General features: G+C 37.6%; 1 protein-coding gene across 1 annotated transcript in view; it reads left to right on the top strand.

Annotated features, from left to right (window-relative positions):
- Positions 1-17,507, top strand: part of mmp15b (matrix metallopeptidase 15b) — a 57,937-nt gene that overhangs the window by 7,628 nt on the left and 32,802 nt on the right. Inside the window, exons 2-4 of the mRNA XM_049465483.1 lie at positions 12,947-13,095; positions 14,284-14,406; positions 16,130-16,437. Of these exons, the coding sequence (XP_049321440.1) occupies positions 12,947-13,095; positions 14,284-14,406; positions 16,130-16,437 (580 nt within the window). The remainder of the gene's footprint in view (positions 1-12,946; positions 13,096-14,283; positions 14,407-16,129; positions 16,438-17,507) is intronic.

The raw sequence follows: 17,507 nt of genomic DNA, 5'->3' as shown, positions 1-17,507 counted from the left end.
TATTGAAAAAACTTTTTTCGACGATATATATCGCGATATATGGACCCTGTGCAGCGCAGAGCACTCAAAACCCGAGGAAAACAGCAAAACAACATTAATCGGCCCTTTAATCAGGCCCTAAAGAGCATTTAAAAGCGTGAATTCAGCTGTAACTGGAAATATCTGCGCAAAACTGTGCTGGACTGAGGTGGACAGCTTTCGACACGTGCGTTTACAAGCACGTGCCCAACCATGTGGATGGAGGCCATGCAGTTACCTTGCGATAACGAAGCTCAAACAATATATTGTGCAGCCCTAATTCAAGCAGTGAATATTTCAAGCCGATATTTGGTTTATTTAATGTTTTTGATATTAGTATTTTTCTATTTTCCCATTCATAAAACACAAAGTTAGGAGCCTGGCATTCTGTAACTGGAAATAAGTACCCAGCGGTGATGTGAAGATGGTCACTGACTAAACAGATGTTCTAATAAGGACTTTAGTATCGTCCAACTCCACACACTGGTTTCAGGGGAGTCTGGCTTCTAGCTCAAAGCACTTTCCAAGATTTAAGTTGATGCAACTTGATGCAAGTTGAAAGCTTCCTCTGAATTTACAAATTGATTCTAAACTAAACAAAGTCCAAAAAACAGGCAAGGGTTGAATCACTGGCAAACAGGGCAGTAAAAGGTGGTTTGAGACAAAAGACAAGGTCAAAACACTAGGCAAAGGTCAGAATACCAAATAAACACTGGGTATAGATGGAGTCAGAGATTAGAGTTGAATAGAGATGAATGAAATACTAAGGCCCCATCCACACAAATCGGATTTTGTCTCCGTTTTGGCCTTCTGTCCACATGAAAACGTTTTCGGTCACTGAAAACAGAGTTTTTCAAAAACGTCTGTGTCCAGATTTACAAACCTTACTGCGAACAGAGACTCTGGATCAGGCCTGGACCAACAAGCACCTGGTGGTTTTAAAAATGAAGTAGTTGTTAATGAGGAGTGGCGAGAAAACTTCAGAATGTCTAGAAATTCTCTGTTCATTTCAGTGTTTTTGAGTGGCATGGCGTTTCCATGTGGACAAAGATATTTTTAAAAATGGAGACAAAAATCTTTTTTTTAAAATCTATTTTTAAATATCTTCGTGTGGATGGGGACTAAGACTTTGTAGCGAATCTACAGCTTAAGGCTCCTTTGTAGAGAAGTTAAATTGCGTTAAGGTGAATGGGGCGGGGCCAGTGATTAGATCTTCGGTGACAGAATCATTGCAAGTAAACTTGGGATGCAACAAAATGCCCAATTTTGGCTGAACAAAGATAAAACATTTGGCTATAAAGATTGTTTTTTATTAATTTTGCCATTATTTTTCACCATTGTCTCAGTTAACAATTAACAGTTATACCATCCTAGCTGGTTTGTTAGTTTGGTATTAATTATTCAGTCTTTTTCATTGTCTTGGGCCAAACACTGAAAGTTTCCTTTTTTTTTTGACCATTTTTTAATTTTTCAGTTGCCGATTTCAGTTGCGGATTGTTTGGAGCCTCCTTTTTTTGAATTGATGCTTTTTTCATTCTTAAATATGACTGTACAAAGACTTTACAGATTCAACAAATAGATATTTGTTGAATAATCTTACATACATTTAAAAAACTAGCAAAATGAAAACATAATAAAATGTGTATTTTAACAAGTTTTGCCAGTTGCCAGCTTCTGTTGAGCTGAGCAAGATCAGGAGGCTTCTGGCCTAAATCTTACCAATCTTTGCTTGGTTCTGGAGAGCGATTCCATCCCTTGGTCAGCTGTAGTGTGAGATAGGGTGATGGGGTGAGTGAGGGTGATGGAGACAGAAGGAGAGATGGTGAGCTGCAGGACTGCTCGTTTGTGCTGCATGTGATTAGTGCATGCAACAGCTGTTTTCCAAATGGTCCACAAACAGAAACAGGGATAGAAAGAGAGAGAGAGAGAGAGAGAGTTAGAGAGAGAGAGTTAGAGAGAGAGAGAGAGTGTATGTGTTTGGGCTGCAGGGCTCCAAGGCAGCTGAGGAGCAACAATGACAGGTTTTGTCTTCAGCCGCCTGTATCTAAGAGAGGGAGCAGAGCGTGGTGTGGGTGGGGGGAGGGTTTATGAGCTCTGTTGGACACAGGGAGCTGACTGTATCACTTCCTGAAGGCCAGTCTCTGTCCAGCCTTTAACCCCTGCAGTGCCGTTCTCAACCATCCGTTAACCCCCCTCTGCATTCTCGTAAAATAAAGATTACTCAACTCAATTGTTCTTGAGTTGAGGACAGGTTCAAGGAAAGCCTGTAATTGGTGAACCTGTAACAATATGTGAGTTCTTTCAGTATTTGAAACTTTCTGCAGATACTTTCGTTTATGTCAGTCTGTGCAAGAGTGTTTACAATTCTGTGAGAGATAGGGATGAGTTGGGAGTAAAAGGGAAATCCTAACTTGTTTTGTGTGAGCGTTACAGTTTTACAGTTACAGATGCAGATTTAGAAATATTGTATAAAAAATCGATAGTCAGCTTTATGACATAGAGGTAGAGTCACCTGGAATTCAGGCTTTCAGTTAACAGCTGTGCTAAACTGGTCAAGAGTTCAGAGAGCTTTTTTTTTCCTCTTAATGTGTTTGAGAGCATCAGTTGTAAAAAAGTGAAGAGGTAGAGTTGGGAGAAATGTCAGTCGAACCGAAAAAAAAAAAATCAAGAACTTTGAAAGTATCCTCAAGTGAAGTCACAAAGACCATCAAAAATGTAATGATGGAACTGGCTCTCATCAGGACCGCTCTAGAAAAGAAAGCCCAAGAGTTATAAGAGTTAACAGAAACCTAGATAATACCCACGTAAAGGTTTCACAAGGTATTTAAGTTGGTTTAACACTTTTAAGATACTACATGATTACTTATGTGTGTATTTTTTAATCTAGCTTGCTTTCAGTACCATAAATATTGCAATATTTCCAATTGTAACCCCTCTATTAGATGTGTATCATATCACTGATACAAAGCTATAATTCCCGGGAGTCTCTGTGTGTCAGTGAAGTGGAACAGTAACTTGAGTCCTTGTTGAATGGGCTGCTGCCCACTCTGCACGTCATTGCTGGAGTTTTAGCTACACAGCCGTGTACAGCTGAGAGGCCTGTTCTCCAAGGGGCTAAAGTTCACATTCCTCTGGAATTTGTACACACCACACATGGGAAGTGAGACTTTTATCTTGTACAGTAATATATGCGAAAATGCCATTCCTACTTCAGGAATTTGTGCAAAGTGGTATTTGTTAGACAAAAAACAATCAAATTAAGGATAAACATTTTTAATATACACTCAGCGGCCACTTTAATTAGGTACTTTATTAGCTAGTACCAGGTTGGACCCTCTTTTGCCTTCAGAACTGCATTAATCCTTGGTGGCACAGATTTAACAAGGTACTGGAAACATTCCTCAGAGATTCTGGTCCATATTGACATGATAGCATCACGCAGTTACTGCATATTTATCAGCTGCACATACATGATGCAAATCTCCCGAAACTCCACCACATCCCAAAGCTGCTCTATTGGATCTATGAGATTTAGTGACTGTGGAGGCTGTTAGAGTACAGTGAATTAATTCATTGTCGTGATTAAGAAACCAGTCTAAGATGATCCGCGCTTTATGACATGGCACATTATCCTGCTGGAAGTAGAAGTAGCATCAGAAGATACAGGTACACTGTGGTCATAAAGGAATGGACATGGTCAGCAGCAATACTCAGGGAGGCTGTGGCGATGATTTGACACGATGCTCAATTAGTACTAATGGGCCTTAATTGTGCCAGGAAAATATCCCCCACACCATTGCAGCACCACCACCAGCCTGAACCGCTGATGCAAGGCATGATGGATGAACTGCAGCAGATCGTCTTGGCCATGGCTACATGCCTAAATGCATTGAGTTGCTGCCATGCGATTGGCTGATTCGACTTTTACGTTAAAGAGAAGTTGGACAGGTGTACCTAATAAAGTGGCCGGTGAGTGTATTTTAAATGTGTCATTCCTCCATACAAATAAACACCTAACCTAGTGATATCACTGACTACATGTTCACTACAGTCAGTTATAACTGCATCTTAATCACACATACACATGTACAGGGGTTGGACAATGAAACTGAAACACCTGGTTTTAGACCACAATAATTTATTGTCCTGACTTGAGTTGAAGTGCACATTGAATTCTGCCATGATTTGGGCAGCCGTGGTTTTATGTTTTTTGGATACAATCCGAGTTAGCATTCGAAAATCCCTTTCAGACAGCTTCCTCTTACAGCGTCCACAGTTAATCCTGTTGGATGTGGTTGGTCCTTCTTTGTGGTATGCTGACATTACCCTGGATACCGTGGCTCTTAATGCATCACAAAGACTTGCTGTCTTGGTCACAGATGCTCCAGCAAGATGTGCACCAACAAGATGTGAACTCTGGTATGTCACACATAATGTTGTGTGCATTGCAATATTTTGAGTAAAACTGTGCTCTTACCCTGCTGACTGAACCTTCACACTCTGCTCTTACTGGTGCAATGTGCAATTAATGAAGATTGGCCACCAGGCTGCTCCAATTTAGCCATGATGAAACCTCTCACACTAAAATGACAGGTGTTTCAGTTTCATTGTCCAACCCCTGTACATGTATTTATGGATTTATTGTTGATTTATTATCTGTTGTCTGCTGTACTATTGTCTATGCACCTTGTGTTGTGTTATATCTTGCACTAATGTCTATCCAATATTTTTCTGTTGCTGCACCAGAGATCAAGCCTAAAAGTGTTTTAATATACTGTACAATCCAGTATCAGTGTAATGAAAATAAAGTTGCATTTAATTGAATTGAACTGAATAGAAAAAGGCCAAGTAGGAGTAACTGAAGCCTCTGGTTCAAGAGGTTCATTTAGTAGACTGTTTTTGTTGATTCTGCCATTGTAAGCAAATCACCATTTGGATCACCAACAATTTTCAATACTAATTTAATCTGAAAGCGCTTTAGTAAAAGTCATTGATTTTTCACCACTAGAAAAATTTAATTGGCTGCTGATTGGCTGACTTGGGCCTTTGACCTCGTGGCAGAATCTTCCTTTTTAAAGTATAATTAAAGTATAATTAAAGAAACATCTGTCTTCCATCTCCTGATAAAATAATACTAAAGAATCTATTTAAATTCCCACCTCAGTGCAGTGCGTGGAGCAGGCCATGCTCTTTCTGGTTCAGTTAGCAGGAGATGAGTTTCAGCTGATCTGAGAGCAGCACTCAGAACCAGCCACGGCCCACGCTGATTACAACGTCAAAACCAATGTAAAAAAGATCTGCTTTTGACTCTTTTTTTTTCCTTCATCTTTTCTTTCTCACACTATCTTTCTTTCTGTTTTCTCGTCTCTTTAACTTGCTTTTTCACTTCATCTTGATTGCTCCCACTCCATCTCTCCCTCTCTCTCTCTCTCTCCCTTCCTCCCTCACTCACTCTCTCACTCACTCACTCTCTTTCTTGGTTTGAGTGAGGCTGAATAGTGGATGCCAGATGGAATGGATGATAGGGATGTCACATATCGTATTGTACGCAATAATACCACAAACATTTTTGACACAATAAAAAAAAAACGACATGATAAACATGACAACAAAAATGTAACAAAAACTCAGTAATGTAACAACAAAAATGCAGATAAACTGCAAACACACTATTTGAAACGGCACTATTTTACAGGAAACAGCTAAACAAAAATGCCCCCTTTAAAAAAAAAACTTTAACAAAGAATCCTCAAAAGCAGTTATTTTGTATTTTTCTTTTTCTGTTTACTGTATTTATATATATATATATATATATATATATATATATATATATATATATATTATTGTTTGTTTGTAGTTTATATGCATGCAATAGATTTTAATGGTTGCTTTGTTTTTGTTACATTTTGTATTTGGTTACACTGTTATTTATTTTATGTTAAAAATAGCAAAATAGATAAACACTTATAACTTTCTTTGTTTCTACTGAATATATGAAATTATATTATATTTATATAAAACATATCACAAACATTTTTAAAATGATAAAAACTAGACTACTGTTAAAACAGCAAAATAGACACATATCACTTTTTTGTTTGAATATATAAAATTATATTATATTTATAAAATTAAAGCTTTATTGTTATTTTGTTGCAGTAGTATATTCTTGAAATTAATACAAAAATAAATGTTTTTGTAATATCGGTATATATAAAGATTATTGTTACTCTTTCCCAATTTTTTTTTCCTCTCTCAATCTTTTGCTCTGTTTTCCCATCTTCCACTTGCTTTTTGGCTTGATCTTGATTGCTCCCTCTCTCTCCCTCACTTCCTTCTCTTTCTTGGTTTGAGTGAGGCTGAGTAGTGGATTCCAGATGAAATGGATGATAGGAGTGTGCCATATTGGATCGTACACAATAATATAACACTATAATATCACAAACATTTTTAAAATGATAAAACAAAATGTAAAAAAAAAATAGCAAAATAGACAAACAGATATGTTTTTTTTTTCTTTGAATATATGACATTATATTATATTTACAAAAACTTATAAAACTTTATTGTTTATTTGGTTGCAGTAGTATATTTTTTAATTAATTTAAATTGGCAAGAATATTGTTACTCTTATATATAATATTAAAAAAACATTTTTAAAATGATAAAAAATAGCAAAATAGACAAACACATAACTTTTTTGTTTGAATATATTAAATTATATTATATTTATATAAAAAACATTATTGTTTATTTTATTGCTGTAGTATCTTCTTGAAATTAATTTAAAAAATATTGCTTTGTAATATCGGCAAGAGTATTGTTACTCTTAGACTATTCTTTCTCTTTTTCTCTCTTAGTTTCTCTCTAAATCTCTCGCTCTGTTTTCTCATCTTCCACTTGCTTTTTGGCTTGATCTTGATTGCCCCCTCTCCCTCCCTCCCCCTCCTTCTTGCTTAATGACCAGAAAGATGGCATGCGCCCAAGCTCCAGGAATAAAAGCGCTCTCCAGTCGTTAGAGTCTTGGCTGACATTGCGCTGGACACACACATGCGCTCGCACACACACACTGATTCAGAGTCGTTTTACAGCTCCCTGAGAATTCTTGGCTCGTGGAGGATCTGGTGATGGCATTGACTCTCAAGGTCCTTTTGAAGGAGCGTCTGGCTTTTGGGTCTTCTCCACCCGGCCCGTGCTTTGTATGCATGGCGGGGGATGCTGGTAATGCTGTAATGCTGTAATGGTGCAATGCACATTGAAATGCTCTCTGATTCTTAAAGAGACTCTTCATATGTCTAATGCCCAGAGCTGGAGCTCTGCCTTCTGCCTCCTGCCTTCTGTTCCAACTCCCTTCAATAAATACTTCACCAGAAATGATTCCAGGTGCCCTTGAGAGAGCAGGGGAAAGAAAAAGATCTTTGCAGAACAAGAGCAGGAAAGTTGTGATCTTTTATGAGCCACAGTTACTATCATTGGTTTCCCACAGAGCTTTAAAGGACCCCCACCTCCTGCACCATTGAAAGCCCTTGCAGGAACACAGGAACACAGAAACGCCTTATCTGTGGAGTAAGGTGTGTCCCACACAGCTCGGCCATTCATCACTTCCCCCACTCCCTGTTCACCATCACAAACTACAAATGTGCATTGCATAGCTGCCTGGCTTTAAAGAGAGTACAGCTTTCAAGTTTCTGGTGTTCCTGCAGATTGTCTGGTAAGCTGGGAGCTGAAGTGTTGAAAGAACATACAGTAGTATCCTACACAATTTGTTTTAAAATCTCTTTTATCTCTATACTGTAGGCCTATGCTTGGCCATGCAAAATGTTCTGTGCCTTTGCTCTAAAAGCTCTTAACAGTCCGCAAACACAGTTTCATTGTCCTGTTGGATGGGATGTCCAATTTTAATTTTTCCAAAGTTGTGTGCACTGTAAAAAAAAAACTAAACTTAAATTTAAAGCTGAATAAAAGAACCAACCGTCTTTGAGGTCAAGTCAACTACTCTGCACATGCTCAGTTGGACCCTTTAGTTGAATGGTGGTCTATACGGAGCAATTCTGCAGGGGTTTTCACCTGATGTTGTTAGAAGTCTTGCCCAAGGACTCTTATTGGTAAAGCATAGCATAGTAACCCAGACCTGGAATTGAACCCCAGTCTCCAACAGGTGGTGGTGTTATCCACTGCACCTTAGGTAATAACTTCCTGGCCTTAATGTTGAAGGCTATAAGAACAAATTGTTGCTTAGTGTGACGATATGCTGCCTGGTTCCATCTGTTTACATTTGCATTAATAGCTATTTTATATGAATGACAGTAAGGCAGACATGTAATATTCATAAATTGCCAATTGTTTTAGTAAATAATCAAAAATATAGTGTTGCGCCCACTGGTTGGCACAACTTATTTTTTTTGCTGATCCTAAAGGCTAGTCAGCAAAACTTTTCAGCAACACACATTTCGTAGAACTTAAATCACTTCAAATAAAAACACAAATAAAATGTTTAAGTTGGTGAGATGTCATATTTAAAGTTTCAATACATATGAAAACTTACTTTTTAGGGCCAAACATTTTCTATTCCTGTGGTTTTCTTCAAAATTTAAAAGATTGAGTTGGCCTCAAAAAAAATCTAGTGCAGTAAGTTCCGTTTTTTTTTTTTGGTTTCACTTACTTTTTACACTTTTTCATTTTTACAGTGTGTGTATTTAACATTCCTTGATCAGCAGTGTCATGAGTACCTGTGATATTTCATAAAAAAAGGCATCACCATCTACAGTGGACAGTGCAGTGGGTATAGAATCATGATCATGATCCCTAAAAATACAATCTAGAAATTAAATCAAGTTAAAAGCACAACCCCATTAAAACCACAGTGTAAATTAGATTTTTGCAGGACTATGACCTTTTCAGGTACAATAGGAGACCAGCAGGAGTCACACAAATTTGGTACCTACTTTAGGTAGAAAGGTTGAAGTGCAACTAAGCAGATAGAGGCAGTTCCACCATACTGTGTCCAACCCTGTGTTGTTTCAGTCTGAGGTGCTCTGTGCTCTTGATGGTGACTATGGGGGTTTCCCCTACTGGCCGTACCCCAAAACAGGGCCAGCTATTCACCTATTCACCGGCCTTCACAGCCCACAGAGGGGGGCACAAAGGACTGCCTCTTCTGCAGAGCAAAGGGAGAGGGGGGGGGGGGGGGGGGGTTGTCCAGGCTAGACAACAGTGCAGCAGCCCTGCTCCCAGTGCAGGAAAAGAGGGAGCATTATAGAGTCTGTGACCCTGAAACCTCATGAGCCCAGTGGGACATCTCCATTAACCCTCTGATAATTAAGGCCAGCTCAGGCAGAGGCGGGGTGCAGCCTGTAGAATCACAAACGCGGTTTGAAGCAATGCACCTTTGTTGCGGCGTCACTTGCTAGTTCTGGCTGGATCAAGTAGAAAAGGTTTAGTTTTTTTGTCAGTTCTGTGAGTTTTGGAGGTCGCTTTACTACACACACATTGGTAATACACTCATTGACACAGAAATGTAATAAATGAAGTGTCAATACACTGTTGATATGCATCAACATTATACTGCAAGTAATTAAATTAAGTTAAAGAATACAGTTAGTGGATTAAACTGTACAAGGAATGGAAAGAAGGCTCCAGTATCCTGTTGGGATCGTCTAGGTTGGACATGGAGGCCTACAGCTTCTGTATGTCATCCTGCAGCACATATTCAGATTCAGATTTGAATTCAGAAAACTTTATTCATCCCCGGGGGCAATTGAAGGCACACAGAGCAGCAATAACATGGGAGATATAGATATGAGAAGAAATATGTAATATTAAAGATAAATAAATGTCATCTAAGCAACCCAAAACCTGGTGATTTGTAATACAAAGTGAGTAGTACCAATAAATATAAAGTGACTGAACGTTAGAAGTATATATACAACAAAGTGCAAATTACAATGAGGTAATAATACAGTCTGTAGGTGTGCATATACAGTACATAAATCAATAGGAGTCCACATATTGTCCATCTAACTCCAAAGGGTGATGTCGATCAGCATAAGGCATCTGTGAGCTGATGTATCGGAACCGAGTCGCTGCGCTTTCCTCTGAGCATCCGCAACAGTTCCTTTTCTACATCATCAGTGGTTTGAAAAGGGGCTGTGGCCCATGTGACTTTACATGTGCTAGTCTCCACCTTTCTTGTGTTGTGGTATCACTAGTGATAGGGGATATACAGCTGAATGGGTGGGACAAGTGGAATTTTGGAGAAAAAAGAAATCAGTCTGTTGTTTCAGTATCTGCTTAATATTGAATGCTAACATCACAGCTCTGAGTAATGAGTCCCGGAGATGGGTAAACTCTCTGTGGGTTTACTGGTCCAGTTGCCGGTCCTTCCTGGCTTCTGTGATGTGAGCAGGCATGGTGTGGAGGCGGAGTCAGAAGGCCTGATTACAGTGGCCGCAGGGCAGGCTTAATGACAGGGTAGTTTCATTATGTAATTTGCGCTAATTGCCTAATTAAGAACGTTGAGTAGTGGGCATAGCCACCTACACTGAACTACAGAGCCAAATCAAAACCCAACCCCACCCTCATTTCCCCTTTACTTCCCCCCTTACACTGATCACAAGACCCTCTGGCCATGGGGAATTCTCCTCCCACACCAGCTACTGGCCACACTGCCTGTTATCATGCCGTGCTAACGCTTGTATTTGCTGTGGAGATTGAACCACTTATAATATATATAATATAGGCAGTTCTTTAGTCATATTTAATGGACAATCTGGCCAGAAATGTATAAATATGTTAAATATTTTATGTGTTCTTAACTTCAGTGAAGCTATGACATGTTTAACTTACAGTATGGTAGCTTATATGGTTTCTGACACTGAATTACATACTATTATCAACTATTAAACAAGTCTAGCAAATATATAAGCAAATAAGCAAATCCACTTCACTATTTTTTGTGAGATGTCTTTTTTTGAGGTATATTTATATATATTTTCAGGTATTGCTAATTTTAAATTTCACCTTTTAGTTTCAGACAAACAAGTCTTGGCTAATTTGCTTTAGTGTGAACATGTAAAATCCAATTGTTTAAACTTATATTTGAGTCACTTTTTATACAGTATGTGGGCAAGGATCAGATACATACACATACACATTTTGTGGGCATACAACTTTTTTTGTCTGCCTTATCAGTTTTCAATATGCCCTGCGAGAATTTAAATCCCCTACCGGTTGTCACGTTTTTGCCCTGTCCCTCATCAGCCTTCATGTTTTTTCCCTTCCTTTGTTTTTCATTGATCAGAGCACATGGCTCTCCCCTTGTCTCCGCTCCTGTCTTTAGTGCTCCCACCTGTATCCATTTGTAGCTCCTCCCCCTCTTCCGTGACAACAGGTGTTTCCCATTGTGTGTGAGTGTATTTATAGCCCCTTTGTCTTCAGTATGGTGTGAGTTCTTGTGCGTGCTACACGTCTGTTAGGTTGTGTGTTTCTTTTGTTTTTTTTTTTATTTATGTATTTATTTTTGCAATAAATCCGCATTACCTGCATTTACGTCCGCCCCCTGGTTCTCCCTGCTATGCACTCCTGACACCGGTACATGTATGTTCAGCAGCAATATATGCACACAAGCTTATGTTCACAATTCCTGCTGTTTCTGTTAATATGTAACTATTAATTTTGGGTTTTATTTTCTTTCCTTCAATTTTCTTTGCCAAATGAATGAAAATTCAGTTGTTTACTAGGAGTGTGAATATATATATATATATATATTAAAGTATTGTGATATTTTTGTTGGCAATTTCTGTATCGATTATCAAAAACACAGTATCAATATTCAATACATACAGTGGTTTATTTGGTGTTGTTTTTGTCTTGAGATCCCACTGTTCTGATTAGATAAAAAGTAAACTTTTTACTCTCATATTTAATGCAGTAGATGATGTGTATTTATGGTATAACAGTTTTCCAAACAAATGTATTTAAAATTGTTTAATATCATTGAAAAGTTACTTTATTTCAGTAATTCAGTTTAAAATGTGAAACTTATTCATTATATAGATGTATTACACACAGAGAAATCTATTTTTAGCGTTTATCTTTTTATTTATTTATTGTCGATGATTATGGCTAATTTTTTAGAAAATTTTAATATTATATACAGTAAGACCAATTGATGTTTTTGGTAGTGTGGGCAGTGTACCAAGTCCTGCTGGAAAATGAAATCTGCATCTCTATAAAAGTTGTCATCAGAAGGAAGCATTAAATGCTTTTGCTGGTGTTGATCCTCTGTGTTGTATTAAGTCCAAAGTCAGTGTAGATCGCAATATATTCATATAAATACATTTTTACCCCTGTATTTTGATACATATCACCAGGTTATCACACACCTGCTGTTTCAGGGTTTAATGTGTTTTGTTCACATTACATACAGATACAGATCTGATCTGATGCAAAAAAAAATTCTGAATTGATTAACTAAGATTGTAATGTGAATTAATCCTAAATTTCCTGAACTACTAATTAAACAACTTGTATGCTACTTATTATTTATGAATTAGCATTTACATTCTTTTTTTTTATTTATTCCAAACTAAAATAAAACCAAAAATTCATATATGAAAAAGACCAATACACACATCCAGATTCTGCAGAGAAATCTTAGTCATGTGTTATTGAACACTCCAGGCTACCCCAGTAATTCGACCCATCCAGTCCGTGGTGCCTTCCCTCAATCTGCAGCTACATATGCCGTGACTTTATAGCCCAATCTGTGTCTGTATTAAGTTTCTCTCTGAGCATGACAGGTGTGGCACACTTTAGATTGCATGGACTCTCAGGCGGTTTCCAGTACTGCAGCTCTCTGAGCTAATAACAGGCTCTGACAGGCTATCTCAATAATCTGCCTGGTGTTATATTTCTCCCCCTCTCTCAGTCCTGGCTCCGGATGTATGGCTACCTCCCTCAGGCCAGCAGGCAGATGTCCACCATGAGGTCGGCTCAAATCCTGTCCAGCGCCATCAGTGACATGCAGAGATTCTACGGCCTGGAGGTCTCGGGAGTGATGGATTCAGAGACTATACAGTAAGACACGGGCTGTGTTACAGTTTAATGAAAAACAGACTTTATAGATCCCACTGGCTTTCAGTTTTAGTTTTAGTTTTAGCAGATTTTGTTTTATATGTTCTTGTATATTTTTGGATATCGTAATAACCTAAAAACTCTGAAAACACTCATTTTAATATTAGATTAACTGATACACCAATGAAATATTTGCCCAAAAAAAGCACTTTCCATGTTTTTGTTCTGCTGAATGAATAAATAAATTTGAGCAGTGCCATTTTCTATACACTGGGTCTAAATGCTTCCTTTGCTGCGCTATAAAAAGGATATAAAATGCTAATTTTGGACAGTGTACCTCTTACAGAGAGACTTATTTAAATCATATGAACTATTTAATTCATACATGGGTTAAAAAAGTAGCAAAATCAATGAAAATACACATGTGTTTGACATTTGGTATCCTCCAGCCAAATCTTTCATTTCATATGGTTTCATAACCAAAACAAGTATTTTGGTACATACCTTAAATATAGCCATATATATATATATATACAGCTCTGAACACTTAAAAAATGTGAGTTTCTTTGATTTTACCAAATTGAAACCTGAATGATGACAAGCCATCAAACCAAACTGAACTGCTTGAATGTTTGCACCAGGAGTAAAGGCATAAAGTTATCCAAAAAGCAGTGTGTAAGACTGGTGGAGGAGAACATGCCAAGATGCATTAAAAAAACAGGTTTATTCCACCAAATATTGATTTCTGAACTTTAAGCTAAAAGCTTTAAAGCTTTATACATTTTTTAAAGAATACTGAATGATGATCATGACCTGCTGAATCGTTAAATTCATGCCCTATTCTCCTCAATTTGTCAACTAGCTTCACTAGTTTTTGCTGACCAGGCTGTATTTTAGTATGAATACTGAATATTTCAGCAGTTTAACAATGCTTATTATGCACAAATATTTGGAATTTATATGTTCCATATTTTAACTAATCTGTATCACCTTTTTGCAGGTCTTTAACCTTTTCCATCCTATAAAACATAATAGCACTGAAGTCACCCTTCGGGATTTATAGCTGGGCCCCTCAGGGAAGTCTGTGAGAAAAGGGAGTTCTTCTAGTTCAGGATCTTTCATGATTCTCCATTCTGTAAATGCTTGTTAAGGTCCTGTAAATGCTAACTGTTCATGTTCTTCCTCTTTTAGTGCCATGAGGAGGCCCCGCTGTGGAGTTCCTGATAAGTTTGGGGGTCAAATCAAGACCAATGTTCGCAGGAAACGCTACGCTCTGACTGGACACAAGTGGGACAAAACCCACTTGACCTTCAGGTGACTACAGTATTAATAAGATTACTCAAAATCCTAAACTCTAAAAAGTGACTTGTTTTTAGTCAGATAAACTATTTTTATTACCATGTTAAACAAAAAAAAACTTACCAACCAGTACAAAAAAATGAGTTACCTTAAAAAATTTTGAGCCAAAAAAGTGTTTTTAGACAACTTTTCAAGGCTCTTTCTACAGTTCTGGTTCATAAACATACTGCACTTCTTTTTTGCCATTGACTCCTCGCACCCTATATTTGCATTTTGGGTGTGTCCTTTCTCGTTACATACCATCATTGTGTTGTCTTTCCTCCAAAGCTCTTTTTACCAGGATGTTCATTTGTATTTTTATATATTGGTTATCTGATAGGTATATTTGTTGTAGGCTGTAAGAGCAAGTTACTCGACTCTGTATGGCTGATTCTGGATGACTGTGTGCTGGCCTGGTGCTACAGTGTTCATTCCTGTAGTGTTCAATACAGGATTACGCTGTCAGTGTGCACAGATGTTTAACCCTTTCAGATCCTTTTTCTTATATTTTCTTATTTTTAAATGTTTTCTTGCACATAACACTAATTGAGAGCTATTGTTAATTAGAATAGCCTACAAATGAGCCATTGAAAATGTTTAAAAGCCAAAGAAACAATAGCTTAGCCCCACCCACTGCACTGGAAAAAAAAAACAGCACGAGAGCCAAAGAGGCAAATTAAAAGAGCTGAATTGTATGTGATTTAGAACACTTTTTCATGTTTATTTTGGTGTTTAGGAATGGCTTCCAATCCAATAGACTTTAAAAAACGTACTTATTTTAGTTAGACTGGATTTAATGTTAATATAGATTTTATATTAGAATGTTAGAGTCTTTCTTTTTGTGCATTACAGACAGAAAACAGCATTTTTGTAACACTCAGACCAGGTTGTTGGATGCAAAAGCAGAGATGTAAAAAAGTAAAAAAACAGGCAAAGAGTCGAAAAAACAAGAATGCAAAAACACAGTGATACAAACTCTTAATAAAGTCACAGAGCAGCAATACCTCGCAAAGAGGTAGAGACAGAGTCCAGGTATATATAGAGAGACTAATCAGGCAAAGATTCAGTTCAGGTTTGAGTGTGGGCGGAGTCAGTCAATAGTCCATGGAGGCTGATCTCTAAACTGTGGAATGGCGACAGGGTGTGACAATTATTATTATTTATACTTATATTGGTACCGCTTTAAAATAAGACTACCTTTATAAAGGGTTTATAAATGGTTTACAATTAGTTTATTAATGGTTACTAATTAGGTTGTAAATGCCTTAAAAATCATTAATAATCAGTTATAACCCATATGTAGAAAGGGCAACAATAGTGAACCCACAGCCATCAATTGTTGCCCTTTCTACGCATGTGTTATAACGGATTATTAATGATTTGTAAGGCATTTACAACCTAATTAGTAACCATTAATAAACTAATTGTAAACCATTTATAAACGACAGAAATAAATGAGGTCTGAAAGGGTTAAAACATGAAATGTTAAGTGAACATATTATATATACATATATATTATTCTTTTTTCAGTTTTATAGACAGTTATATAAAAACGAAATTCTTCAAACCCACAATACTTGAAATAACCAGTTGAATAAATAATAATATTGTTGTATTTCAGTGTAAATGACTGGATTTAGAGTTGTTATTATTATTTTTTTTATTTAATTTGCGTTATCTGATGGTCCTTTCTTCACAGCATACAAAACTATACTCCTAAGATTGGGGAGTACAATTCATACGAGGCCATCCGTAACGCATTCAAAGTGTGGGAGAAGGTAACACCTTTAACCTTCGAAGAAATCGCCTACATGGAGGTCAAGTATGGCCGCCGGAAGGAGCCTGACATCATGATTTTCTTCGCCTCTGGTTTCCATGGTGACAGCTCCCCGTTTGATGGAGAAGGTGGCTTTTTGGCACATGCCTATTTCCCTGGTCCAGGGATGGGAGGAGACACGCACTTTGACTCGGACGAGCCGTGGACCATCGGCAACCAGAATTTGCAAGGTGAGTCAGCTCAGCAAACAGTGTTTTTTTTTTGTCACAGTTTAATGGGGGAGAAGTTGATTGAGCTTTTGTAGAATTGTGACCTTTCAAAACCCCCAATTTCCCCCTTTTTTAAAGTGACGCAATCCTCAGTATAACAAAGCGCTGAATTGCCAGGCCGGTTTTACAGCTAACAAATGCTTATGCTCGGCTCTTCACTATAATCACGGCTATAAATGTACAAAAGAAGTGAATGACATCAGAGCTCCGCCCACTACCCACTTCCATATGCTGTGAGTGGGAGAAGGGTTGTGTTTTATGAGCGTTCTTTCTCTGTTTATTCTGGATCTCTAATGATTTGTTGTGCTCTCATTAGGCAGCACTTCTCTTTTTGCTGCTCCAAGAACTTAGATGACCTGAGATTTCCACAGGCTGGTGGGTGCTGGCAGGTGCTGCAGGATTACAAGGCATATGGTTGTATTTGCTGAAGTTATCTCAGTATAGGCTAATCATTATAATCATTATAATAAAAATATAGTGATATATGATTCTGTTTTTAATTAACCTAACTGTTCTTTTTGTGTATTTTTCTTAAAAACATATATAAATAAATATTTTAATTAAACAATTGGAACCATAAACCAGTTTAACTATCAAAGATCACATTTCTTACTGTTGTCAATAACCATTTTTAGTTGATGCTCCTATTCGAAATATCTATCTAGCATGGTGTTAAGTCTTCTCTCAGCATTAGGCCAGAGAACTGGGCAATCATTAACTCGGAAAATGGTTTAAAGATAGAGTTAGTTCTGCTTGAATTCTGTAGTAGTACAGAGGATGTTATACAATGTTTAACAGCCTACCTAAAATGACAGAGAGCTAGAAGGTAGCATAGACACGAGTGCACCCTAAAACACTGCCATCCCTCCACTCCACCACCCATTCTCATCTCTTGTGGAGTCCCACAGGGTTTAAATGTGAAGCCTATGAAACTGATGTTAATTAAGATATTAAGTAATATAGTTATGAGAGTATTGATATGAGGGTTTTCACACAGAGAATAGGGAGGCACGGTAAAGCTATTTTTAACA

The sequence above is a fragment of the Astyanax mexicanus genome, chromosome 16 (assembly GCF_023375975.1).
Source record: "Astyanax mexicanus isolate ESR-SI-001 chromosome 16, AstMex3_surface, whole genome shotgun sequence".
In the NCBI taxonomy this organism is placed as follows: domain Eukaryota; kingdom Metazoa; phylum Chordata; class Actinopteri; order Characiformes; family Acestrorhamphidae; genus Astyanax; species Astyanax mexicanus.
This window is presented reverse-complemented; position numbering and strand designations above follow the sequence as displayed.